Raw genomic sequence first — 26,801 nt, forward strand, 5'->3', positions numbered from 1 at the left:
GGAAGAGGTTTCAGGTGGGGAAAGTCTGGCTGATAATTGGATACAGGGTAAGTACTGGACGTCTTGGGTGGCAGAGTGGAGATACGTCTCTACCAAAGGAGGTGCCAAGTGCTCCTTTCCTCTGCTAGACTGCAGGTCACCCTTGGGCAAGGTGTAGCACCTGCTTAGCTCTTTGATCAGGGTCACATGAAGACATGAGAGCAGGTGGTAAGGTCATTTGAGCAGCTGGTGGATATCACAATTCCTGGTTATGGGACCACTGATGTCAGGTAGACAATCTCTGAAGCATTGATAAAGGTTGTGGTCACCCATCTTGTACACACACTGTCCAGAAGGCAAAGGCAAACCACTTCTGTAGAAAAATTTGCCAAGAATAATCATGGTTATAAGAACATGATCACCCATGTCATACAACATAGCACATGAGCCTGTTTCCATGGCTAGTGCCACTAAGTTCATAAAATGGTTTCTTACTTTTGTATGGACTGAGATCAGTGAAAAGCTTTGTTTCGTATGTCATCTGTACAGATCTTTTTAGCACAATGTTACATTGAGGTAACAATAATACAATGCATATATAGTTTTATAGTTACAGAGAAAATGCAGTGCAGCTGGGAGCCATGATGAGGTAGATTATGAAGTCAAGAGTCCATCTTCTCATATGAGAGAGAGGTCTGTTCAATAGTTTTACATGGAATAGTAAGTAGAAGGTATTCTTGAGCCTGCCTGGTGTGTACTTTCAGGTTTCATTTTTCCCTTCTTTCCAGTCCTGAAGAATGTTCTCAGGCTGAAACATCAACTGATTATTCGTTTCCATAGATGCTGCCTGGCCTGCCCAGTGCCTCCAGTGTTTTGTGTTTGTTGCTTTGTACCTTCTGCCTGATTAGATGAGGGGGTGTTGGGGAAGATGATTGTCAGGGGTAGTGGCGTGCATCTTTGACTATGTTAGCTGCATGGAGGGAGGCTGGTTTATCTGAAGTACTAATCCATTCAATATCCACAGTGAAGTTTCTTATGGTGTCGGGCAGAGCAGATGCCATAACAAAGCTGGCATGCATTGGGATAGGATGCATTGGGTGGTAGATCTATAAGAATTGGTTAGAGTCAATGGCTCTTAACCATATGAGATAGTATATTAGTAAAGGTGTCTTTCAGAAAATGTGAAGTGACTAGGTAAATGCAAGAGTTTTCAATAAAAGCACAATGAAGAATTGTAATCAAGCAGAATTTCGGGCAGGAACTATTGATTCTGGACCTGTTCTTTTTCAAAATTTCAATATGAAGTAGGAGGATGAGTATAACATGCCAGAGATTTGCTCACACCATTTACCACTGACACCTGTGACTGGAAAAATGGCGATGAACTCTAGATTCCTTGTAATCGGCTAATAGAAAAAATTCAGATTCTGATTGTCTTTGGTTGTCAATCTAGTACCAAAGCAGATGCACTGTAGAGAAAGTATTGCCAAACATGTGTAAAAGGCCCTCACCCTAGAAAGCACGGTTGGCTGGAGCTAAGAAAGTGACTTTTCCAAAGATTTATGTTTTTCGATTATACCTTTGTTAATAATCACTGAGTTCTTCTTTACTAAAATTCCTTGCCTAAAGATACAAGAATTCAGATTGAATTTATTTAAATCTTACATACATCCAACAAAGTGAGGGTGTAAAAATCTTTGCCTGATGACTCCGTCGCAATGTGCAGACATGTGAATTTATGTCTAATGGCTTGTAGAAAGAAGCTGTCCCATAGCCTGTTGGTCCTGGCATTCAGATGTTCATAGACTGGAAACAGTGACTGAAATAATAAATGATCCATGGCTTTTAGATGTTGCCAATTGTAAGCATGGATAACTTATCATTTTGTCAGATTTCATAAATCCAGCAAATTCATCCCTGGCTTTCAATTGTGTAGAAGAGATATAAGGAGCCTCGAATGCAAAACTTGTCAAGTACAGTTAGCCAGTCAAAGCTCACGCATACGATAATGGCTGGAGCAACACGATACACCTTTGCTGTAATTTTTAGTATAATTGAATGCATTTGTATGTATCCATTTACAGTCAAAGGGGATGAACACATTATATCATTTACCATCAAGCAAAGACCAGAGCCCACATTTTATAAATATCGTCGAATGGAAGATCGATATGAACTCCCTTTTAATACCAAGCACGTTAGGGAAGATGTTCTTAAGCAAGGATAATGTTTTCTATAGTAAGTGCTTGTGTGTACTTCCTTTTATCTTGGAATCAAACAATACTGGAGGAGACCATTCAGCCCAGTATTCCTGTACTTCCTCTTTGAAAGAATTATTGCCATCAGCAATCCAGCACCTCCATGGACTTCTGCTCAATCTCCCATTGTTCAAAGAAGCTTCCTTTGCAGGAATCTATTGAACAATCGCTTGAAAGTTAGGCATTCCTCACTGAAGGTTGCCAAGGAGATCTCTGTAAGAATGTGAGTGTATTTTGGGGAACGTTTGCCAAGTCAGCAAACTCCCATATAAGTACTGTCTGGTCCTACGGCTGTAGAAAACTGGACAGGATTTCTTCTTCTTAAAAATGATTATGATCAACTGTAGCTAATGCAGTAGCACGCAGGAACTGATGAGATGTGGCGGAAACCAACATCTGCAGCTTGAAATGATAATGTCAGGAAGACAGTGCACATGTGCAGAGCAGTCCCTGCATGTGTGCGCGCACACGCACACACGTTTATATTTATAGAAGGAGATCACAGTCCTCACCAAGGTCAAAGAATGAATTTTATGTATTGGTTCTTTCAATAGCACTGTTTCCAAGGGAATAGTATTTGTAAGACCTGATTGTTTTCAGGGTAAATAAATATAGCCATTTCTCAGACAAATGACATTGTAAACTTGCCACAGAACTATTTTCCTAGCTGTACTAATGTTTACACCACTTTTGCTCAAGGTTTGGTTTATACTGAGGTAAAAGTACTTGGATGAATGAAAAACCTGTTGTAAAATGAGGAGGTAAATTTACTAATGTGCACTCAGCCTCACAAAAATGTGTGGAAATTGATCTATTCCTGGTTAATTTGATATTCTACTACAGTTTTTTTGGAATTGTGCAAGTGATTTTTGTGTAACTGAAACAAAAGGCACCAGTGCTTCAGATAGACATTGAGTTGGATTGCACAAATCTGAACAAACCAGGCTGGCTGGGTGCAGACAGAGATCGGGAGCAATTGATCTGAATTTCTATTGCTCTTCGCAGCAGACATCAATATGTTGGTTGCTCTGAATTTCCTCCAATTCAATTTTCAACTAGTCGAGAGTAAGGGAAATTATGTCCAGTGACATTCGCAAGTAAATTTATTTATTTTATCAATACAGCATGGAGTAAGCCCCTTGGCCCTTCGAGCTATGCTGCCCCAGACATCCCCACAACCCCAATTTAACCTAATCTAATCACAGAATGCTTTACATTGACCAATTAACCTACCTCGGAGGTCTTGGGACTGATTCCTTACATAGGACACTGGGACTGAACTCCACTCTCTGACTGCAATAGCACTTCACTAACTGCTACACTACTGTGGCACTCAAATCCTTGAGCAAGAGCACATGTCAGATGTTAAAAAAAGGTATGGGAAGCCCAATGCATTATGCAACAGGACTTGATATTCAGGGACTTAGGACATATATTTGTGTAAACACAAAAGATTCTGCAGATGTTGGAAATCCAGTGCAACACACAAAAAATGTTGGAGGAAGTCAGCAGTTCAGACAGCATTTATGGAAATGAACAAATAGCCATAATTTCAGGCCACAATCCTTCTTCAAGACTGGAAAGGAAGGGGCAAGATGCCAGAATAAAAAGGAGGGAGAAGGGGGAAAAAGGCTAGCTAAAAGGTGATAGGTGAAGACAGGTGGGTAGGGAAGTTAAAGGGCTGGAGAAGAAGGAATCTAATCAGAGAGGATAGTGAACCATTGGAGAAAGGGGAGGAGGTGATCCAGGGGGATGTGATAGGCAGGTGAGAAGAGGTAAGGGCCAAAGTGGGAAATAGAAGCAGCAGGGGGTGGGGGGGAACACAAGATTTTTTTTCACCGGAGGGAGGTATCAACAGTTATGGTATATTTTGTCTGACTATATGTTAATTGCTACCTTAAGTGTATTTTGTGATATGTATGATTGTTGGCCCTGGAGTAAGGCTGCTTCATTTGGCAGTATCATGGGTATTCGTGTATGGCCGAATGACGATTAAACTTAAATTTGAATTTCAACTGCACAGCTTATTCGCAATTTTCTATTTGGGTGGAAGGATCACAAACCAGTTAACCAGTTACCTCTCACCATGTTTGGCCTACTCCTCAAATCTCTGTTGCCAATATAAGTAGTGGAGTCCCACACCACTTCTTTCAGCAAACTTCATAGCTTTACTCCGGTTATAACATTTCAATCTGTGAGAAGAGGATGGAGCAGGTGAACTGCACATTCCACCCAGCAAGATCACGTTCTGAACGACCAGATCAACTGCCCTTAAAAGGATCACCATGAGCCCTCATCAAAGGGTCAAGGAAGCTCCCCCACTCCCCTCCCAACTCTACCCTTACTACCCACAACTCATTGCCAGCAAGCAACTGAAGCCTGACTCTCAAAACATTGAAGATTGATGGGAGATTGCATTGAGGTATACAAGATTATGGAGGGGTATAGATAGGGTAAATACAAGCAGTCTTTTCCCACTTGGGTTGGGTGGGACTACAACTAGAGATAATGTGCACAGGGTGAAAGGTGAAAAGTTTAGGGGAAATTTCTTCACTCAAAGGGTCATGAGAGCGTAGAATGAGCTGCCCGCACCAGTGGTGCATGCAAGCTCAATTTCGATGTTTATAAGAAGTATGGATAGGTGCATGGATGGTAGAGGTATGAAGGGCTCCAGTCCAGGAGTAGGTCAATGGCAGTTTAAAAGGTTCAGCCTGGACTAAATGGGCCAAAGAGCCTGTTTCTGAGTGGCACTTTTCTATGACTCTAAAATGACTTGAGCCCTGTGCTATGGGGCAGCCACTCCACTCTCTTTACATTAACTTCAAGACTTGATGTGCTGCCTGAAAACTATTTCTCACATGTAGTGGAATATACAGTCCATAAAACTTGAAAACAATAAAACACAAAATATGACAAAGTATTTTATTTCTGTAAAATAGCCAAAATGGCAATTAAATTTAAATCTAATTGGAAAAACTCAAAATACAGTACGCTCAGAATTCTTTGATCAATAATTATTGCTCATCTGAAAAAACTCAGCCTACATCATATAAAATATAACACTTCTGAAATATTGATAAAGTCATCATCGATTAAGCTGACCGAAGACCAGGATGAAAAACTCTAATGGCATTGTCTGTCGATACAGCTCCCTTTCACCATATATTGAAGTGTACACTTGCAAAATGTAAAATACTGTAATGGCCTGGTAGTTCATATCTTTATTTAATTGATTCATTCTGTGAATGCTGCTGCTGAATCACTTTGTCCCAGGAACCGTCAGTTTCAATCAACATCATTACATTGAGTTACTACATGGCATGCTTCAAAACAGATACTGATGAACGAGGAGGGATTCTGTAGCAGAGGGCTGGAGAGCAGGAGAAGTGGCAAAGGAGGAATGCCAGAGGTTGTGGGGGGGGGGGGGGTTGTCGGCGTGGCACAGGTGCAGACAAATCCTGCCCAAAGACACCAAGCAAAGTCCAAATTGATTTATTGATCATTACGGAATGGCTCTCTTCTGGTTCCTGCTCTCTTCCCTTTTTCTCCCCAAATAAGATTCCCCTCTCCCTGCCCCCTTTCCACTCTCAGTCCACAATAGAGACCCATGTCAGAATCAGGTGTATCATCACTCACATATGTCATTATATTTGTGTTTTTGTGGCAGCAGTACAGTGCAAGATGTAAAAGTACTAGTGTACTATGCAAGAGTCTCAGGCACCCCAGCTATATGTACATGCCCAGGAGTTTTGCACATTACTGTAAATCTGAGGAAATAGCTACATTTCTACATAACTCTAAGAATAAAACATTCTCTAATCTCTTAGCATTTTCTGGAACAGTTAATTTGCTTAACCTTCAATTTTTAAGCAAAGTTTCCAATCAATTTCCTTTTATTTCAAACTTAAGCTTTCAACTTAAAGTAAAGGTTAAACATCATATTCAGAATTTAGATAAGGAGCACTGACAACTTCATATTGCATTTCTTCTTAATGGATTTTTTTCCAAATATTTGTCCCAGCTGATGCTTTATGGCAAGATCTGTGGAGGATATTAGTGTCCAAACCAAAATATTCATCAGCAACAGGGGCATTGAAAATATAGACCACCAAATGTTTAAAAAAAATCATAATTGAGCAACCACTGAGAGAGCACACTTGCTCACAAGTCAATAGATAAGCTTAGTTTTGATGCTACCAAACTGTGTTCTTCAGACAAACTGGGGAAGAAAACTGGCATCTGCATACAAGTGGTTTGTGCATTTCTCTGGGTGCCTATGACCATACTTTGACCATACTTGGCCCTCAACGGCCTCTAAAAGAAGCCTGCCAGAGTTATTAATGATGGCTGACAAGGAGGTGGCTGTCCAAATAAAGCTCAGCTGACTTGAGTAACTCTGAGTTTGTTTGTGTGAACTGGTCAAGTGAATCCTGATAATAATCTTAAAAACCCCAACAAAAACAGCCAATGAGATAATCAGTAAATACTTGTTAGGGAACTGGATGGAAGCACAGCCATGACTAGTTAACCCAATGAATGAAATGTAGAAGATCAGTAAAATAGGAGTCCTGACGAAGGGTCTCGGCCCGAAACGTCGACAGCACTTCTCCCTATAGATGCTGCCTGGCCTGCTGTGTTCCACCAGCATTTTGTGTGTGTTGCAGTAAAATAGATGTTGGTTTAATGAAGAAAGTTAGGCAAAATTAAAAATAATACATAGCCAACACAGATGGAGTTTTGTAAGATTCAGCACTTGACTGGTATGCTGATGGCATACAGAGAGAAAAGGGAAAGTTAAGAAATACTTGCAAAAAAAAGAGATTTCGCTTTTAAAAGAGACAAATAATTAAACTTGCAAGTTATTGCCTTCAACTTTATTGGATCAACAAGATTAAGAGTTAAGAACAATAATCTAGAAGTTTTAATGTGCAATGTAAAGAATTTCTAGGACTAAACCAAGATTTTTTGGAAAGAAACACTCTGGGGAGCCTCTGGGACAATGATGTACATCTTGCACACCGACCACCAGGCACAGGCAATGTGTGCAACATTTATTGACATGACTAACAGTTTCCCATTTCTTCCAGACAGCTGATATAATTTCCTTTTGTTAGTGATTAAGCTCATGACATTGACCCACTTTATTGCCAACATTCATTGGCATCCCAATTGTCCTGCTAACTATCCTCTTGTCTCTCATCCTCTCCTTCTGATCCTCTCACCAAAAATCTCCAATATCACGCATCCCAAACTCTCCCCATGTCCTTTCTCTGAATTATTTTTCCATCACTCATCCATAAACTATCTTCAATAACAACCCCTATTATTCAATCATCCTCAAAAAGTTCTCATTATCCCCAGATACCACAGCCTCTCTTTCCAGCTGTCAAACTTATTTCCTCCGTGATCTCCACTAAATGTAATTGAGTGACACAGTAGCGTAATGGTTAGCAGAATATTTTACAGTACAGGCCATCCAGTTTCAATTCCTGCTGCTGCCTCTGAAGAGTTTGTACGTTCTCCCCGTGAAAACGTGGTTTCCTTCCACAGTCCAAAGACATACTGGTTGGTAGGTTAATTGGTCATTGTAAATTGTTCTGCAATTAGGCTAGGATTAAATCAGGAATTGCTGAACAGTGCAGCTCAAAGGCCAGGGGGACTATTCTGTGCTGTACGTCAGTAAATTAATAAATAATGGCACGCCCGAGCAAAGGCAAAAATTTAACTCTTCTCTGTTCCATCTCTTAGATTATCTGGGAAATTATATATGCTGAACTCTCACCGTCTGGCAGCCTTGGCTTAACAACTTGTGGAAGGCTGCCCTCCAGCCACTGATGAGCTCTAACTTATACGCCAACATCCCAAGTAAAACTCATACACATTCACCGAGCTTTCGAGGAACTGTAATATCCTGCCAAAACTTTGCAATAACCCTGCCCAGCTTTAATTAACTTTGTGCATCATATCTGTCATTAAGAATATGTCCTTGATCAGCTCTAAGAATGGTAATGCTGTGTTGTGACCTGAAGAATGCATTAATTCAGGTACTTATTCGAAGCTCAAAAGCTTCTGCATCTGTTTTAAGAGAACAAGCAGAAATTTATGGCTAAACTGTGTGGTTTTGGTTGATCTCAAATTGATGGCTTTTGGTCCCAGTAAATGCATTAAGTTAGAAGATGTAAAATGCTGCTCCTAATTGCTATCCAGTGCTTCCTTCTGAATCATGGGCATGCACTCAGTGGCACACCTGCACATTCATGCAAATATCTAATCAACCGATAACGTGGAGGCATCAATGTTCAAGAGCAGGCAGAGTGAAGTTAAGATGGCACTAAACGGCAACTCCTTTGCTTGCAACTTCGGAAACAGCTCTATTTCCATCTTTAATACCTTTATTTTTTTCCTCTTTCAGGGTTCTTTTGAAAACCCTGACCTGGAGTTACACACTGACTTCAGTTCTTTGCAGGATGGGCCCGTTCTCGGAGTTTCATGACTGACCATTGTTCAGCCTGAGAGTCCGGCTCGGATCCGGAAGCCTAAGATCGCGGGGCTCTGGAGATGGGTGGATCGAGAGTCAGTGTCACAGCAGGAGACCAGTGCGTCATCAGGAAAGTTGGAAAATCTACTGCTCTGTGACCAAAGACCCGGGACCTTTGCGATCTTTAGGAACAGAGCTCAGAAAAAGCGATGTAACGAGCTTTTAACATCGTAAACCAGCGAGTTTTTTGTTATGTCTCCCCGCTCACTGGGAAAATGGAAACAACTCCTTTCCCCTTATTAAGGAGAGAGAAAACCTGTGGTATGTCGAATGCTGGGTGAAACGCAAAGTCTTTGGGGTCACTGCAAGTCTGTGTCTTTGCTGTTGCTTCGCTCACACTTGAGTGCTCAGTGGCAGTACCAATGCTTGCCTTTTTTGCCAGTGGGGGGGGGGGGGACTGTTGCTCGCTGCCACTTAAGCGCAGGAGGGAGGGGAACTGTGGAGGGGGGAACTTTGGTGTTCTTACGTTTAACTGTCATTCATTCTTTTGGGCACTTCTGTTTTCGTGGATGTTTGCAAAGAAAAAGCATTTCAGGATGTTTACTGTATACATTTTTCTGACATTAAATTGGTCCTTTGAGTTGCCATTCAGACCAAGCATCAGAATGGGGAAGAAATGTGATCCAAGTGACTTCGACCATGGAATGATTGTTGGTGCAAGACGGGGTGCTTAATCAAACCACCCCAATGCAAAGTTAACAAACTTCACCATATATACTGGTGAAAATAAATCTGATTCCCAGAAACTGCTGATCTCCTAGGATTTTCATGCACAACAGGTTCTGGAGTTTACAGAGAACGGTGTGAAAAATGAAAAGCATCCAGTGATTGGCAAATCTGTGGATATTAGTACAGGAGATAACTAATAAGGTTCCACTGAGTGTACGTGAGCATTGTTCACAGACCAATGAAAGTGTCAAAGTACTTATCCAAATGTTGCCAGGGTAATCAGAACTCTCAAGAAAAATCAGAATTTGAAAACTCACTTATGTAGAAACTGAGTAATTGGGGGCTTGATTCTTCAATTAAAATCATGTCTGTTACAAGATATTTACACCTTTAAAACCATCTGTAAGGGTTGTGAAATGAATGACTTTAAGTACCCAATCACAACTTGAGTGTAATTTTTGGGAATATAACTTCAGATTGCAAACTACCACCAGACTTCATTATACAACTGCAAGCTGCCTTCATTCAGTTACTGTGGAAACAGGAAGTAAACATGATAACTATTTTGAAGCTATTGAACAGAATGGGAAAGATAAAACACATATGATTTTAGCACATTGTTACAACATGTTTTGTGTATTGGCATGTAACCTGGTACAAAACATAAGTTATAAGTGAATTGAAACATGTCTGACATAAAAAGCATTGCTCCCCATAGAAGCCGGAAGTTCAAATTAAAAATCACAAGCATGGAGGACAAACATGTCTTCTCGGACAAACTGCTATTAAACTGATAATAAAATTCAATTTGTCCCATTAATTAAGGAAACCACATGCATCACATTTTTCCTGGCACTGTATTTCAATGCTTCCTTCACGTTAGTAAACAACAGTATTTACGCACTTCTGCAAGAATAAATACAATCTATACATTTGAACTCCAGTTCAATTTTACTAAAGCAACAATCTGAGAACTCTTAATTTAAAAAAGAAAAAAATCTTGCAAATGTTGAGTATAAACTCTGTGGATGCTGACAGCTTTTCAATACAGAAATACAAAGCATTTAGTAATCATAGAAAAGTCAAAGACAGACATCTCATTTCCCCTATTTAGAATCCTTTTCTCTCACAAACGTAACCATTGAAGTTTCCACTAGAAATTTCTTACTACCTGCAAATGGACTCCCTCAGCTTCGGCCTAAAGTCATGCTCTTCTGTGAGGAAAATCAGTGACACTGTCTTTTTATGTAGATTCTGAGACATTGTCAGAAAAGTCTCCTTCACTGACTGGTACAAGTGACTTCTTACAAAAGCTGCACAAGAACTGACCTGCTTTTTTTTCAAACCGAGAAAAAAAAAGTGCATGAGACTGGTCTCATACTGTGCAACTCTGAATTAGTCCACACGGAGCCTTCATTACTCATAAATTTTAGTCCTATGCAGAACGTAAGGGATAAGCTTCCCCCTTCATTCTTGTATGACAGATTGCTTCCAGCTTTATAGCATATGGTATTTTTGCACTTTTAGTGGAAAGGAGTTTTCTTTCTCGCCACACATTTGCAAACATATGACCTACATCATGATGTAGACAGAATCTTTCTTTAATCCACTGCCAACTAACTAGTCGCTCAAACCCAGAGCCCTGTCTAAAATGGGAAAGTTACTCATGTGACGAGGAAAGAGGACCCTCCCTTCGTTTCTGGTAAATAATCTCCTGCAAATGCCATTTTGCTAATAATGCTACAAATGATAAAAATAAAATTAACATATAATCAAATCAGGAAACCAAAATTTGTTCCATGGGATTCAGAACATGACTCAAAGCAAAACAAAATTCAAGCAATGAACCCTACATGAATTTAAGGAAGCAAGACACAGAAAGAGAAATGATTTTAATCAGACATTGCTTTAACAGAAATCTCCATTGTACTGGTCAATAACCATTATAGACAACCAAATTATGTTTTAAAACACATACAATAATTGCATGGAAGAAAATATAAAGATCTTTAAAGCATCAACAGACTGAAAGGCTTTCTAATTTTATTTAATATTCCTTCCCAGTCCCCTCTTCTTCTATTCCCCACTCTGGCCTCTTACCTCTTCTCACCTGTCACTTGCACCTGGATCCCCTCCTCCTTCCCCTTCTCCTATGGTCCACTCTCCACTCCCATTAGGTTCCTTCTTCAACAACCCCTGACCTTTTCCACCCACCTGGCTTCACCTATCAGCTTTTAGCTGACCTTCTTCCCCTTCCCCACCTTTTTATTTTGGCATCTTCCCCCTTCCGTTCCAGCCTGAAGGAAGGTCTCGGCCAGAACGTCGACCATTTATTCACTTCCACAGATGCTGCCTGACCTGCTGAGTTCCTCCAGCATTTTGTCTGTGTTGCTCTGGATTCGCATTTCAAATTTTATTTACTTATTTGTACTTGGAAATTTCAGATACTTTCTGAGCAGTATAACCTAAAGAAATATTATGTAACTTTCTTACAAAGCTTTACTATTTAGATATAGTTATTGTATGAACACATAAATTTTAAAAACTTGCCTGTTTCTGGAGCATGAGAAAGCAGTGGTCAAAAAAGTTGTCCCTCTTTTTCCCGTAATTGGAAAAGTCTGGAAAACTGTTGCTTACTTTTGCTCTCAATCTATGTAATTTAACCCATGAATATAACATTCTGTTTTCACAATTTCTGCATGTCATTTACAGGGAAACTCAATTAATTTGACATGCCCGGGACTTTGGTGGTGCTGGACTCGAGGATTTTCCAGTCTCTCAGATGATGTATTGTAATACTCCAGTACAGTTTGAATTTACATTTTTACAAGATGTTACACGGCAGCTTTTCATTGAACCCATTAGGTTTAAAGAGAGGGCAGTCAATGGAATGAGATTTTGGGAACTAGGGTGCCTGCAGGTGGCTGTGGAATGTTGGAACCTGCCTCGCGGTGAGTGGGAAGGGAGCGTGGGAACTCAAGTCTCAGTGAGCGAGAGTGAAACGGAGTGCCAGTCGCACGGGAATAAGGTGGACGTGAGAGCAGAAACCTCAGACTTGGAAGTGCAGGGGGAGTCCAAAATCATGATCCAGGTGAGTTAATACTGAAAATATCCTCTGGTGAGCCCATTGCTGAGCTGTCAGGATTTCCAAATGATTGGATTGTGGTCAGAGATTTACTTAAATTATAATCTGGAGAAGATCATCCTGAAGATCATCCATCGGAAGGTGTAAAGGAATAAATATATAGAAGAGAGAGTGGAAATTTGGTTGAATAGTACACAACAAACTCACTCAAGATCAGCAGAAAAGCTGATTATCAACTACAGAAGGAAGAAGATGGACTTCCATGAGCCTCATCAGGGGATTGGATGTGAAGCGGGTTAGTAACTTTAAATTGCTAAGCATTATTTTATCAGAGGATCTGTCCCGGGATTATCACATCAGTGCCAACACGACAGTGATACAACAATGTCTGTAAAGTTTGCGTAGATTCAGCATGTCAGCAAAAACTTTGACGAAATTCTATAGATTCACAGTGGAGGTATCCTAACATGGCCAGGAATTGAAGAGTCTACAGAAAATGATGGATAAAGCCCAGTCCTTCAGAGGGAAAGCCCTTCCCAACACTGAGTATGTACATTTACATAGAGCGTTGGCACAGGAAAACAGACACCATCAACAAAGACACCGCCATCCAAGGCCATGCTCTCCTCATGCCAGTAAAATCAGACCGGAAGTACTGAAGCCACCAAATTCAGGATCAGATATTACCCTCAATCAGCAGATTCCTGAACCAGCATGGATAACTTCATGCAGCACAACTCTGAACTGATTCTACCACCTACAGACTTCACTTTCAAGGACTTTGTATAACTTACATTCTCAGTATTTTTTATTTGCACAGTTCACCTTCTGTTAATGAAAGGTTTTTCATATATTCCATTGTTTTTCACTATTTTTCCTGTAAATGCCCACAAGAAAATGAACCTCAAGGACACACTTACATAGTCACATATTGCCATTAACATCAAACACTTATACAGTTCAGAAGTATCCATTTACCTACATAAGGCAATCCAATAATATTAATCTTATTTACAACCACAAAGAACCCCATGGAAAGTTCACCATAATGAAGTTTTCTGACTCTCTAGGAATTAAATAATAGTCTCACAGAATTGGAGCCCAGCCAAAACATTTTAGTTGTGACAATATAGTTGCCAAGGTAACGCAGCAGTTAGCTTGTTGCGATCACAACTCGGGGCATTCCAGAGTTCAGAGTTCAATTCCGCCACACTTCTATAAGAAGTCTCCGTACCTGCTCCCCGTGGAATGCATGGGTTTTTTGTGGGTGCTCCAGCTTTCTCCCACAATCAAAAGACATTTGGATATGTTAATTGTCATTGTAAATTATCTTGTGATTAGATTAGGGTTAAATCGGGGTTGTCGGGGTTACTGGGGTGGCATAGTTTGAAGGGCCAGAAGAGCCTACTCTGCACAGTATCACTAAATAAAATAACATCATTCAAAATGATCTTTTGTTGAAAGACACTAATCCAGTACACTGAGTTACTGCAGTGGGGATGGTCGCCTTTTGTAGTCCACACTTAATCTTCCATATCTCACCAAAGCCAGCTTGTGAACATTTTGCTGAGAATGCCAGTTTAGTATTAAAAGGTGTCACATGGTGCAAACTAGACTCAGACCTGAGCTCCTGGCTGTGGGCTTTAAAAATTGTATCCAGTCTTGGGTCTGCCCAGGGTGCTTGGTCTTCACCCACGACTAAAAAGCATGATTGGTAGGTTAAGTTGATTACTATAACTTTCCCCAGGTGTAGATGGGTGGTAGGGAATCAGACAGAGAGGGAAAAGGACAGAGGATATAAACAGGGTAAAGGGATTGCACTGCGAGTGGCCATAGATCTGTTGAGCTAAAATGCTTGCTTTCGTGTCCGGGGAAAATATAGGAAATAGGAGAGATTAAAAGCAGATTTGCTCTGTGGGCCAATGCTCTATTGCATCTGGACTAACACAACCCAAACTCACTTCCTGTAGGGCCTGAGACAGGCTGATTAATGAACACTCTTTCAAGGAACGCCAAGGAAAGGTCACCATAATCAGGTTTCCTTACTCTCCAGGAACTAAATATTAGTCTCACAGCAAAAGGAAGTGGAACACAGCCAAAACATTTGAGCTATTACAGCACCATACAAAAGGTTTTTGCTGAAATCAGGTATCTGGTGTGCTAGAGGTGTGGCTGCACAAATTAACCACGTTTGTCTCAAATCTGGGGTTTTCTCGTGAAAGTGGCTTAAGTCCAAGCTCCTGGATGCACAGAAAGGGCCCTGAAAATATATCGTGTGGTGCTGACTCAAGAATTCAGAATTATCGCCAGCCAAGTGTGAAGAGTTGCACTTTGGATTATGAAATGTAAAAGGACCAGCAGTTTGTAAAATGGATCAGACCCAGGACAGTGCAAGGCAGGGCAATGTAGACAGATGTCAAATGAACAGTTAGGCTGAGGAGTGGAAGCCTATTAAATTAGTAGGGTTAGTAAATTTGCTGTGATGACACAAAGGTTGGAGGTGTTGTGTATAGTGTGGAGAGCTGTGAGAGGTTACAAAAGGACATCAATAGGATGCAAAAAAGAGCAAAGGGAGTTCAACCCAGATGAGGTGGTTCGTTTTGGTAGGTCAAATATGATATAGCATTAATGGTAAGACTCTTGGCAGTGTGGAGGATCAGAAGGATCTTAGGCTCTGAGTCCATAGGACACTCAAAGCTGCTGCACAGGTTGACTCTGTGGTTAGGAAGGCATACAATGCATTGGCCTTCATCAATCACGGGACTGAGTTTAGGAGCTGAGAGGCAATGTTGCAGCTATATAGGATGCTGGACAGACCCCACTTGAAGTACTGTGCTCAGGTCCGGTCGCCTCACTATAGGTAGGATGGAAAAACCATAGAAGGTGCAGAGGAGATTTACAAGAATGTTGCCTGGATTGGGGAGCATGACTTATGAGAACAGGTTGAGTGAACTTGGCCTGTTTTCCTTGGAGTGACGGAGGATGAAAGGTGCCCTGATTGAGGCCTATAAGGTTATGAGAGGCACTGATCTTGTGGATAGTCCAAGGCTTTTTCCAAGGACTGAAGATGGCTAACACAAGAGGCACAATTTTAAGGTGCTTGGAAGTAGGTACAGAGGGGATGTCAGGGGCATGTAGTTGTTACTGTTTTTTTACGCAGAGAGTGCTGAGTGCATGGAATAGGCTGCCGGTGATGGTGATGGAGGCAGATATGATAGGGTCTTTTAAGACAGGTCTATGGAGCTCAGAAAAATAGAGGGCTCTTGGTAACCCTAGGTAATTTCTCAGGTAAGGACATAGAACCATAGAACATTACAGCACAGAAAACAGGCCATTTGGCCCTTCTAGTCTGTGCCAAAACTCTATTCCGCTAGTCCCATTGACCTGCACCCAGTCCATAACCCTCTAGACCTCTCCCGTCCATGTATCTATCCAATTTATTCTTAAAACTTAAGAGTGAGCCCGCATTTACCACGTCAGATGGCAGCTCATTCCACACTGGCGAGAGGCCGTTTACCTGCTCAGTCTGTGGGAAGGGACTCACTCGGTCATCTGATCTGCAGATTCAGCAGCCAGTTCACACTGGAGAGAGGCCATTCATCTGCTCAGTGTGTGGGAAGGGATTCACTAAGTCATCCACCCTACTGGTACACCAGCGAGTTCACACTGGAGAGAGGCCATTCACCTGCTCAGAATGCAGGAAGGGATTCATTCAGTCATTTCAAAGGAAGGTACATCGGTGAGTTCATATTGGAGAGAGGCCATTCACCTGCTCAGACTGTGGGAAGGGATTCACTTACTCATCTCATCTGAAGGTACATCAGCGAGTTCACACTGGAGAGAGTCCATTCACCTGCTCAGACTGTGGGAAAGGATTCACTGCCACCACTCTCTCAGTGAAGATGTTCCTTCTAATCTTCTCCCTAAACCTTTCTGCTTTCACCCTAAAGCCATGTCCTCTCGTATTTATCTCTCCTAATCTAAGTGGAAACAGCCTACTCCATTTACTCTGTCTATACCCCTCATAATTTTGTAATGATCTATCAATTCTCCCCTCATTCTTCTACGCTACAAGGAGTAAAGTCCTAATCTGTTCAATCTTTCCCTGTAACTCAACTCCTGAAGACCCGAAAACATCCTAGTAAATCTTCTCTGCACTCTTTCAATCTTACTGATATCCTTCCTCTAGCTGGTGACTAGAACTGCACACAATACTCCAAATTTGGCCTCATCAGTGGCTTCTGCAACCTCACCATAACATCCCAACTCCTATACTCAATAGTTTGATTTATGAATGCCAGGATGCCAAAAGCCCTCTTTACAACCCTGTCTACCCGTGATGCCACTTTCAGGGAATTATGTATCTGAACTCCCAGATCCCTTTGTTCCTCTGCACTCCTCAGTGCCCTACCATTTACTGTGTATGTCCTACCTTGATTTGTCCTTCCAAAATGCAACAACTCACACTTGTCTGCATTAAATTCCACCTGCCCATTTTCTGGCCCATTTTTCCAGTTGGTCTAGATCCCTCTGCAAGATTTGAAAGCATTCCTCACTGTCCACAACGCCTCCAATCTTAGTGTTATCAGCAAACTTGCTGATCCAATTTACCACATAATCATCTAGATCATTGATATAGACAACAAACAACAATGGTCCCAGCACAGATCCCTGAGGCACACCACTAGTTACAGGCCTCCAGTTTGAGAAGCAATCATCCACTACCACTTTCTGTCTTCTCCCACACAGACAATTTTGAATCCAGTTTACAACCTCTCTATGGATACCTAGGGTCTGAACCTTCTGAGCTAACCTCCCATGTGGGACCGTGTCAAAGACCTTACTAAAGCCCATGTAGACAACATCTACAGCCTTTCATCTACTTTCTTGGTAACCTCCTCTACAAGTTTCATTAAAAACGATCTACCATGCACAAAGTCATGCTGACTATCCTTAGTTAGACCTTGGCTGTCCAAATACTTGTATATCTGATCTCTCAGAACACCTTCCAATAACTTCCCTCCTACTGATGTCAGGCTCACAGGCCTGTAATTACCTGGTTTATTTTTGGAGTCTTTTTTAAACAATGGAACAACCTGGGCCTCTCTACCTCCCTCTGCAAATGGATCTTCGACTTTCTAACCGGAAGAGCACAATCTGTGCGGATTGGTGATAACACATCCTCCTCGGCGATGAGCAACACTGCACCTCAGGGGTGTGTGCTTAGCCCACTGCTCTACTCTCTATATACACATGACTGCATGACTAGGCATAGCTCAAATATCATCTATAAATTTGCTGACGATACAACCGTTGTTGGTAGAATCTCAGGTGGTGACAAGAGGGCGTACTGGAGTGAGACGAGTGGAATGGTGCACAACAACAACCTGGCACTCAACATCAGTAAGACAAAAGAGCTGATTGTGGGCTTCAGGAAGGGTAAGACAAAGGAACACATACTAATCCTCATAGAGGGATCAGAAGTGGAGAGAATGAGCATTTTCAAGTTCCTGGGTGTTAAGATCTCTGAGGATCTAACCTGGTCCCAACATATTGATGTACTTATAAGGAAGGCAAGACAGAAGCTATATTTCATTAGTTTTTTTAAGAGATTTGGCATGTCAACAAATACATTCAAAAACGTCTATAGCTGTACTGTGGAGAGCATTCTGACAGGCTGCATCACTGTCTGGTATGGGGGCAGAGGGAAATTACAGCAGAGAGCCAAAAGAAGCTGCAAAGGGTTGTAAATCTAGTCAGCTCCATCTTGGGTACTATCCTACAAAGTATTCAGGACATCTTCAGGAAGCAGTGTCTCAGAAAGGCAGTGTCCATTATTAAGGACCTCCAGCACCCAGGGCATGCCCTTTTCTCACTGTTACCATCAGGTAGGAGATACACCCTCAGCGATTCAGGAACAGCTTCTTCCCTTCTGCCATTCGATTCCTAAATGGACTCTGCATCTTTGGACACCACCTCACTTTTTTAAATATATATAGTATTTCTGTTTTTGCATGTTTTTTAATCTATTCAATATATGTACACTGTAATTGATTTACTTGTTTATTTATTATTATTTTATTTATTATTTTTTCTCTGCTAGATTATGTATTGCATTGAACTGCTGCTGCTAAGTTAACAAATTTCACATCACATGCCGATGATAATAAACCTGATTCTGATTCTGATTTTGAGTGGCCTCTGTCTCAAACCTACAGTACATTTATGACGAAGAAAGAATTTTGATACCTGTTCAAATCTGACAGCAGTCAGCCATTTGTCACCCATTTTGATGTTCATAATGCATAAAATACCAAATTTAAATAAAGTTTCTTGCTTCTACTGGTCTCCGAGGTGCTCCCTGAGAGCACACGATGATTGGAACTGCGATCTGACAAAGAGTTCCATCAAAATATAGAACCTTTCTATTTTATATACTGACATATCTGGAGTGTATTTTCAGCAATTTTTAAATCACACAGTTTGGTTAAATTTGTTAAGAATGCTTTAGATGTTGTTGAAAAGACAATGTATACTTTCTTGCAAGGCAAATTTCATAAATATAAGCCTCCACAATTCTTATATGTTTGTTATGTGGGTGGTGGGGTGGAGATATGTCTGAGGTGTAAGGCGCTCCATCCCTCCGCTAGCCTGCAGGTCACCCTTGCGGAGGTGTAGCACCTGCTTAACTCACCGCTTCCCCACCACCACCCCTCCCGCTGCCATTGAGGGTCACATGAAGCCATGGGAGCAGGTGGTGGATGGTCGTTTGAGCAGCCGGTGCATATCACAAGTCCTGGTTATGCCACCACTGACACCAGGCAGACAATCTCTGAAAAGTCACACACAAAATACTGGTGGAATGCAGCAGGCCAGGCAGCATCAACAGGAAGAAGCACTGCCGACGTTTTGGGCCGAGACCCTTCGTCAGGACTATGTTGACAGTGTTTCTCCCTACAGATGCTGCCTGGCCTGCTGCTGTGTTCCACCAGCATTTTGTGTGTGTTGTTTGAAATTCCAGCATCTGCAGATTTCCTCGTGTTTGCTTTTTAATCTCTGAAGAGTATTCATAATGGCGGGGATCACCTATTTTGTAAAAATACCACCCAGAAGGCAATGGCAAACCACTTCTGTGGTAAAAGTTGCCAAGAACAATCCTGGTCATGAGATCATGATTGTCTACATCATACAACACAGCACATAGTGATGACAACGATGTTGATATTTGTTAGGCATTTATGTATAAGTTGAGAAAGACAAAAGGTTTATAATGTAAATGCCCATTAGATAATGGAGAATGCAGACCATACATAGACAGCAAAAAAAAATAATGTGCTCCACATGGTCAGTGCTTCAGAGACATTGGAAAAAGCTATGGACAAACTTTCCTTTTTATCTTTGCAGAAACACAGAGGTTAAGGTGATAATTAGGTTCATTAGTAAGGAAGTGAAGCTCAAGAATACGACATGCCCACTTAATCATGTAAACTGGAGTCCGCTGCTTATCCACAGAGATAAATGCATAGTAATATTGATTTTCAAGCCCTTTGTTCATGGTGTTGGACAAATCATATATTAATCTATGTCTGAGGTGTTCAGATGTGGACATGGTCTCTTTCAGAGACTCCTAGTTTGTCAACATTTATTTAAAAAATGATGAATGATCTTATTTAACAAACAGCCACACACCACTTACAACTAGCCAAAATATTGCTTTAAAGTATTTGCATTTTCTGGAAAAGCACAATCAGATAGATTTCTGGTGAATAACAAAGCTTAGTTTAAATAACACTTACCACCTGAAATTTGCTCATTACTCATCAAGTTTTCTGATTGTTTTACAGATTAATGAATTATTTTGTCAAAAAAATGGATTTAAAATATTTTGGAACTACTGAAGATAGCTTTTAGAATCCTCTTAAAATCTTTTGCAGAACAGTAATTGTTTCTACAGTGTGGAAAAATGCAAAGAATGCAAACAATTCTTGCCTTTAGACGCATGAGCACTAGATGTTAACTGTAATTGATGAAACTATGACAAGAATTTCTGCAGCCCAAATAGCCAAGCTTTGGTAAAAACACCATGTCCAGATATTTCTGTTCAGGACCCGCTCAGCAGCAGCTTTCTACATGAAGAGTGAGGACAAACAAAATCCAACATCTTCCTCAGATATTTGACCAGAGTACAAATTAGGAATTATGACTTAATATTTCAAGCCTCCAATAAAGTTTTTTTTAATCATGATAACAGCACAAGAGCTGCTTTGGGGGCAGGGGAAGAGGGAAGCCAAAGTCATGAACAGCCAGAAATAGAACATTGTGTTGGCTGAGTTACTATAGATTATTTCTAGCAAACTCCTAAATGAGAAAGCAGATAGCCAAATGAAATAGGAGAGAGACAAACTGAAGTTGTGGGTACAAGTGGATGGAATGCTTAGGCTCTAGTCCTTGAAGACATTGAATGTCCAGTCTGCCATAATCTCACAGACACCAGGAAGCATCAAACATTTTTCAAGGGTGCACTGATGCATATTTCGATGTGTATCAAGCTTCAAATTCCTTGGTGTCCACATTTCCGAGGATCTCACCTGGTCCCTGAACTCCTCCATCCTGATCAAAAAGGCACAACAGCGCCTTTATTTCCCGCAGAGCATCAAGAAAGCTCCCATCCCAGGATACTGATGGACTTTTACTGCTGTATCATTGAGAGCATACTCACCAACTGCAGCTCAGTGTGGTATGGCAATTGTCCCGTATCGGACCGCAAAGCACTCCAGCGTGTGGTGAAAACTGGCCAGCGGATTATCGACACCCAACTGCCCACCATTGAGAACATCTATCATAAACGCTGCCTGGGCAGGGCGAAAAGCATTATCAAGGATGCATCTCACCCTAACCATGGGCTTTTTACTCTCCTCCCATCCGGTAGGCGCTACAGGAGCCTCCGCTCCCGCACCAGCAGGCACAGGAAGAGCTTCTTCCCTGAGGCTGTGACCCTGCTGAACATCACATCACAGCGCTAAGCAGTATTGCACCCACATTGTACTGTCTCAGTACGTTTATATTTGTGTGCTGTAGCACTTACTTTTTATTCGCAGTTATTTTGTAAATAACACTATTCTTTGCATTTCTGGTTAGATACTAACTGCATTTCATTGGCTTTGTATCTGTACTCGGCACAATGACAATGAAGTTGAATCTAATCTAATCTAACTTAATTTATTAATTAAGGATGTTGGACAACTATTGACCATGAAATTTAAACTCTTCACTGCCCTTGAGTAAGGAAAGTGAAAATTAATTTTCAATAAAAACCAGTGTCCTTTATGCAACATTTTGTGTACTCTGATGGGAATTTAGAAATTACTTTATGGAGGACAGCCTGCAGAATGTGACAATTATAATTTTGAAATTTATTGCACAAACGATGAATCAAAACTAATTGTCAGAGCATAGGCCTTGAAACTTAAAGGTCATGTCATAAGGAGAAACACTGGGGCAGATTCTGAGACCAATAATATTAGGCCATAAGATTATAAGATATAGGAGCAGAAATAGGCCATTAGGCCCACAGAGTCTGCTCCACCATTTCATCATGGCTGATCCATTTTCCCCTCTCGGCTCTAATCTCTTGCCTTCTCCCCGTATCTCTTCATATCAAGACAATCAAGACATATCAAAACAATCAAGAATCTTTCAACCTCTGCATTAAACATACAGAAAGACTTGGCCTCCACAGACTCCTATGACTTTTTGACCTCAAAGTGCATAAATTAAATGAAGATAATAATTCTAAGAACTACAGGACTTAGCCTCAAGATTCAGGGGAGTAGATTTAGGACAGAGATGAGGAGGAACTGCTTTTCCCAGAGTGGTGAATCTGTGGAATTCACTGCCCAATGAAGCAGTGGCAGCTACCTGAGAAAATATATTTAAGACAAGGTTGGATAGAATTTTGCAGAGTAGGGGAATAAGGGTTATGGAGAAAAGGCAGGTAGGAGATGAGTCAGATCAGCCGTGACCTTATCAAATGGCAGAGCAGGCTCAATGGGCCAGGTGGCCTACTTCTGCTCCTATTTCTTGTGTTCTTATAAGTTAAGTTCTGTCCTTAACAATGTTGAGAATTGATACCAACATCATCAATGTCTGATGTTTGTTAGTGTTTCTTCAACAACAATTCTTAAAGAACTCTCATGAGTGGTTAAAACAAAGATGTATTCAATCTTTAATTGTCAAGTACTTGCCGTTCTATCAGATTTCTTGGGCACATCTATTTACCACATCTCTCGACTGTTTTTATATTACCTTCTACTCTCAATATTCTGAATGCCATGCAGCAAAGACATTCATAAAACCTTCACACACTCTTAATTAAGGAAGCGTGGTAATGCTGAGGAATTACGGACAGTCTGAAAGCCCTAGAGACAGTGGATGTGAAGAGGATGCTTTCTGTAGTGGAGGAAGTGTAGGACCAGAGAGCACATCTTCAGAATAAAGGGATGTCCATTTAGATCAGAGATGAGGGGGAATTTCTTTAGCCAGAGAGTCGTGAATCTGTGGAATTCTTTGCCACAGACGGCTGTGGAAGCCAAGTCATTGGGCATATTTAAGATGCAGGTTCTTGATTAGTCAGGGCATCACAGGTTATGGGGAGAAAGCAGGAGAGTGGGGTTGAGAGAGGTAATTAATCAGCCAAAATGGAAAGGTGGAGCAGACTAGATGAGCTAAATGGCCTCATTCTGCTCTTGGGTTTTTAGGTTTTATGGTCTTATGGTCTAATCTGGTCAATTGGGAAGTTAAGAATAAGAAAAGTGATGATGATATCAAACAATTTTTAAGGCTATGTCCACAGGCAGTGCGCATGACTGAAAATATGCTATTAGTAAATGAATATACAAGGAAACCTAAGCATTATGGAGCTCAGAAAAATACAGGGCTCTGGGTAACCCTGGGTAATTTCTCAGGTAAGGACATGTTCAGCACAGCTTTGTGGGCCAAAGGGCCTGTATTGTGCTGTAGCTTTCCAATGTTTCTATGTTTATAATTGGTTCAAAAGAATATTAAATTGTAAAAAATTTTAATTGCCTGGTTTATTACTGAATGAATTAGGAGTACAGTCGGCCCTTGTTATCCGCAAGGGATTGGTTCCAAGACCCCTCGCGGATACCAAAAAACGCGAATGCTCAAGTCCCCTATTCAACCTGTCTCAATGCGGTGGACATTAGGACCCGGCGGCAGAGCTCTGAATCCGCAGTGTTTCTGTTCATGAAAATAATCACGATCACAATTGAAAATAAAGTGGAAATAATACAGCGATCAGAAAGAGGTGAAATGCTATCGGTCATTGGAAAAGTGTTAGGCTACAGTTGGTCAACGATTGGAACAATTTTAAAGATAAAGTGAGAAAGGTCCTGTCCCGATGAAAGCTACAATTATTACTAAACAACGCAGTGGTTTAATCATTGGGTTTTTGGGTTTTTGATCCTCCACATCAACCCGGCACGGTGGAGAGCGCGCTCGGGGGCGATCTGTCATTGGATCGAACCCGGGAAAGCCCGGCGCTGAAACATACGTTCTTCTGCGTTTTATATACATAGAATGGTAAAATATATACTATATAATAAGACAAACGTTTGACTAACCAACGCTAAGTAATACTGGATGTACCTGTTCCGACTTACTTAGTAAGAGAATTTCCGATTTTTTCAATCCCGATCTACGATAACCCACGCACATCCTCCCGTATACTTTAAATCATCTCTAGATTACTTATAATACCTAATACAATGTAAATGCTATGTAAAATAGTTGTTATACTGCATTGTTTAGGGAATAATGACAAGAAAAAAAGTCTGTACATGCTTGAACAACAAGTGCTGGAAGAGCACTTCCGGGTTTTCTCGATTCGCGGTTGGTTGAATTCGCGCATGTGGAACTCGCGGATAAGGAGGGCCGACTGTATATGGAAAACTGTCAAGCTCAGCATAACCTTTCGATAAAAGTATTACATATGTGTGGTTATCACCTAATAGCTGAAAAAATGTAAAAAAGTACCAAAGAAAAAGAGAAATGCTATCCTGGCGATGTAAGCACTCTATACACTTGGGATCCAGTGCGTTAAATATACCAGCACAGACACTGGGGAAAGCTATTTGATTACAGTACTAAATACAATATGCAAAATTAAAAGTTTAAATAATAGAAGGTAATTTGATTACCCCTTTGGCAAATATCAATTTCTCTTTTTTGTCTGTACTACTCATGGAACTTCTCACATATCAACAAGAAATATATTTTAAAAAATGAGGCCCTCCATTGGTCGGGGCTGACCATGGATATTGTGTCCTTGCTGTTGATGTGATACACAAGCTGACATACAAGCCAGGGCAGTAAGTGCTTTTACAGCCCTGTAAAGAATGACAGCACATGTTACTTAGTGACTTGCAAACAAGCTAAACGTTAACTGGAGCTGCCCAGAGCATGACCCGAACTCCCCACAGGTATGCACTAAATCCTGATGCATTTCTTCTTGCTGTGCACTGCATAATGCAGTAAGGGAAATCATGCAACCTAAAACCAGAGGAATATGCCTGGAAAATTGATAGCATAAGTCAGCAAGGATCACATGAATCTTATTTGTCAGTTTCCAACAGTCTTGTGATGGATATAGATTCAAAAAAAAGCCTGAGGATGTTTTCTAGCAGGAGACAGAGCAGTTTAAAGGAATACTGCCATTCTGCTGACAAAAGACAATAACTCATTGATTATATACGAACCCTGGGACACACAGGAGCAGCCCACAACTGTCACCAAAAATCCCAGCGCCAACATAGCTTGCCCATAAAGCTTGGCATTAAGTGAAATTGTGGTTATGCTATGTGCATTGAGTATTCAGGAAGGCAAATACAGCATTGGCTTTTACTGGAAGTGTGGAGGAGTACTGGGTCTTGCTACAACTGTGCAGACTATTGGTGAGACTGCATCACGTCTGGCATACAGCGTCACGTCTGGTCTCTTCAATTAAAGGAAGGTGCACCTTGTGAGACTTCACCTTTGTTTTTCACCACAGATAACTGACCTGCTTTTGTTGTTATTTAAAATTTCCAGCATCTGCAATATATTAGTTTTTTTCAATAGTTGAAGAGGAAATTGAGTAATTCTAACCAAAATTCCATAGAAATTAGAAAAATGAGAGCTAGTCTATGGAAATATGGGGAGAAGGCAGGAATGGGGTACTGATTGTGGATGACCAGCCATGATCACAGAGAATGGCGGTGCTGGCTCGAAGGGCCGAATGGCCTACTCCTGCACCTATTATCTATTGAAATATCAAATTCTCAGGGGATTTGACAAGGTAGCTGTGAGGAAATGGTTTTCTCATGGGGGAATTAAAAGTAGAGCAGAAATAGTCTCTGACTCATTTGAGATTAAAATGAGATTAAGTTTGTTCTCTGAAAGTTGTGAATATCTTATCTGGAATTTTATGTAACAGATCAATAGGCAATACATGCTTAAGTACAATAGCTGGATATTCATGCTAGGTTAAGCAAGGCTATGCCACCATTCCAACAATTTTCTCTATCCTTTTTACAGCTCATGTCCAACAGTCTTCCTGTGGAACTAAAACTAAAGGATGACTAGGGAATTCCAGAATCAATGTTACTCTCACTTTAGTCATCAGAGTGCAGCCAAGAGTCAGAGAGTAACACAGTACAAAAGCAAGCCCAACTGGTTCATAGCCACCACAGTGTCCTCCCTGCTGGTCTCAGTTGCCTGTGTTTGGCCCATAACCCTCCAAACCCTTCCCCTTGATGTAGCTATCCAAATACCTCATCAATACTGCAAATGTAGCTGCCTCAACCACTTCCTCTGGCAGCTTATTCAAAGTACAAAGTATGCATACCATATGCAACCTGGAGATTTGTCCTCTTCCTGGCAGCCACAAAACAAGAAAATCCAATAGAACCAATTCAAGACTGTCAAACACTCAGTGTGCAGAAAAGATCTATGCCAACAAATAACACAAGTCAATAGCATTGAGAGTGAAGTTCATGAAAGTGAGTCCACAGGCAGAAAGCCAGTTACCGCTGAAGCTATCCAGGAGCCTGTTTGTTGCAGGACACAGCCTCAGTTCAGCACGGAGACAATAAGCCTCTTGCAGCAGCGAGCTGAACACCAGCCCATCCCTCACATCCAGCTCTGACCCGACCCTTTTATCCTGGTCTGCTGCACAAATTGGCCAAATCTTTGGTAGCTCCTCACTCTTGGTCCT

At 41.1% G+C, this 26,801-nt stretch overlaps 1 protein-coding gene across 4 annotated transcripts in view; it reads right to left on the reverse strand.

Annotated features, from left to right (window-relative positions):
* nckap5l (NCK-associated protein 5-like) overlaps positions 1–26,801 on the reverse strand; it is an 883,389-nt gene that overhangs the window by 471,317 nt on the left and 385,271 nt on the right. Inside the window, exon 1 of one of the 4 annotated variants that reach the window (XM_073047598.1) lies at positions 10,616–10,739. The exons of the other annotated variants lie outside the window; for them this stretch is intronic. Within the exon in view, the coding sequence (XP_072903699.1) occupies positions 10,616–10,707 (92 nt within the window). The 5' untranslated portion in view covers positions 10,708–10,739. Of the gene's footprint in view, positions 1–10,615; positions 10,740–26,801 lie in introns of those variants that run through there. 4 annotated transcript variants of the gene reach the window in all.

Source organism: Hemitrygon akajei, chromosome 5 (assembly GCF_048418815.1).
Source record: "Hemitrygon akajei chromosome 5, sHemAka1.3, whole genome shotgun sequence".
Lineage (NCBI taxonomy): Eukaryota > Metazoa > Chordata > Chondrichthyes > Myliobatiformes > Dasyatidae > Hemitrygon > Hemitrygon akajei.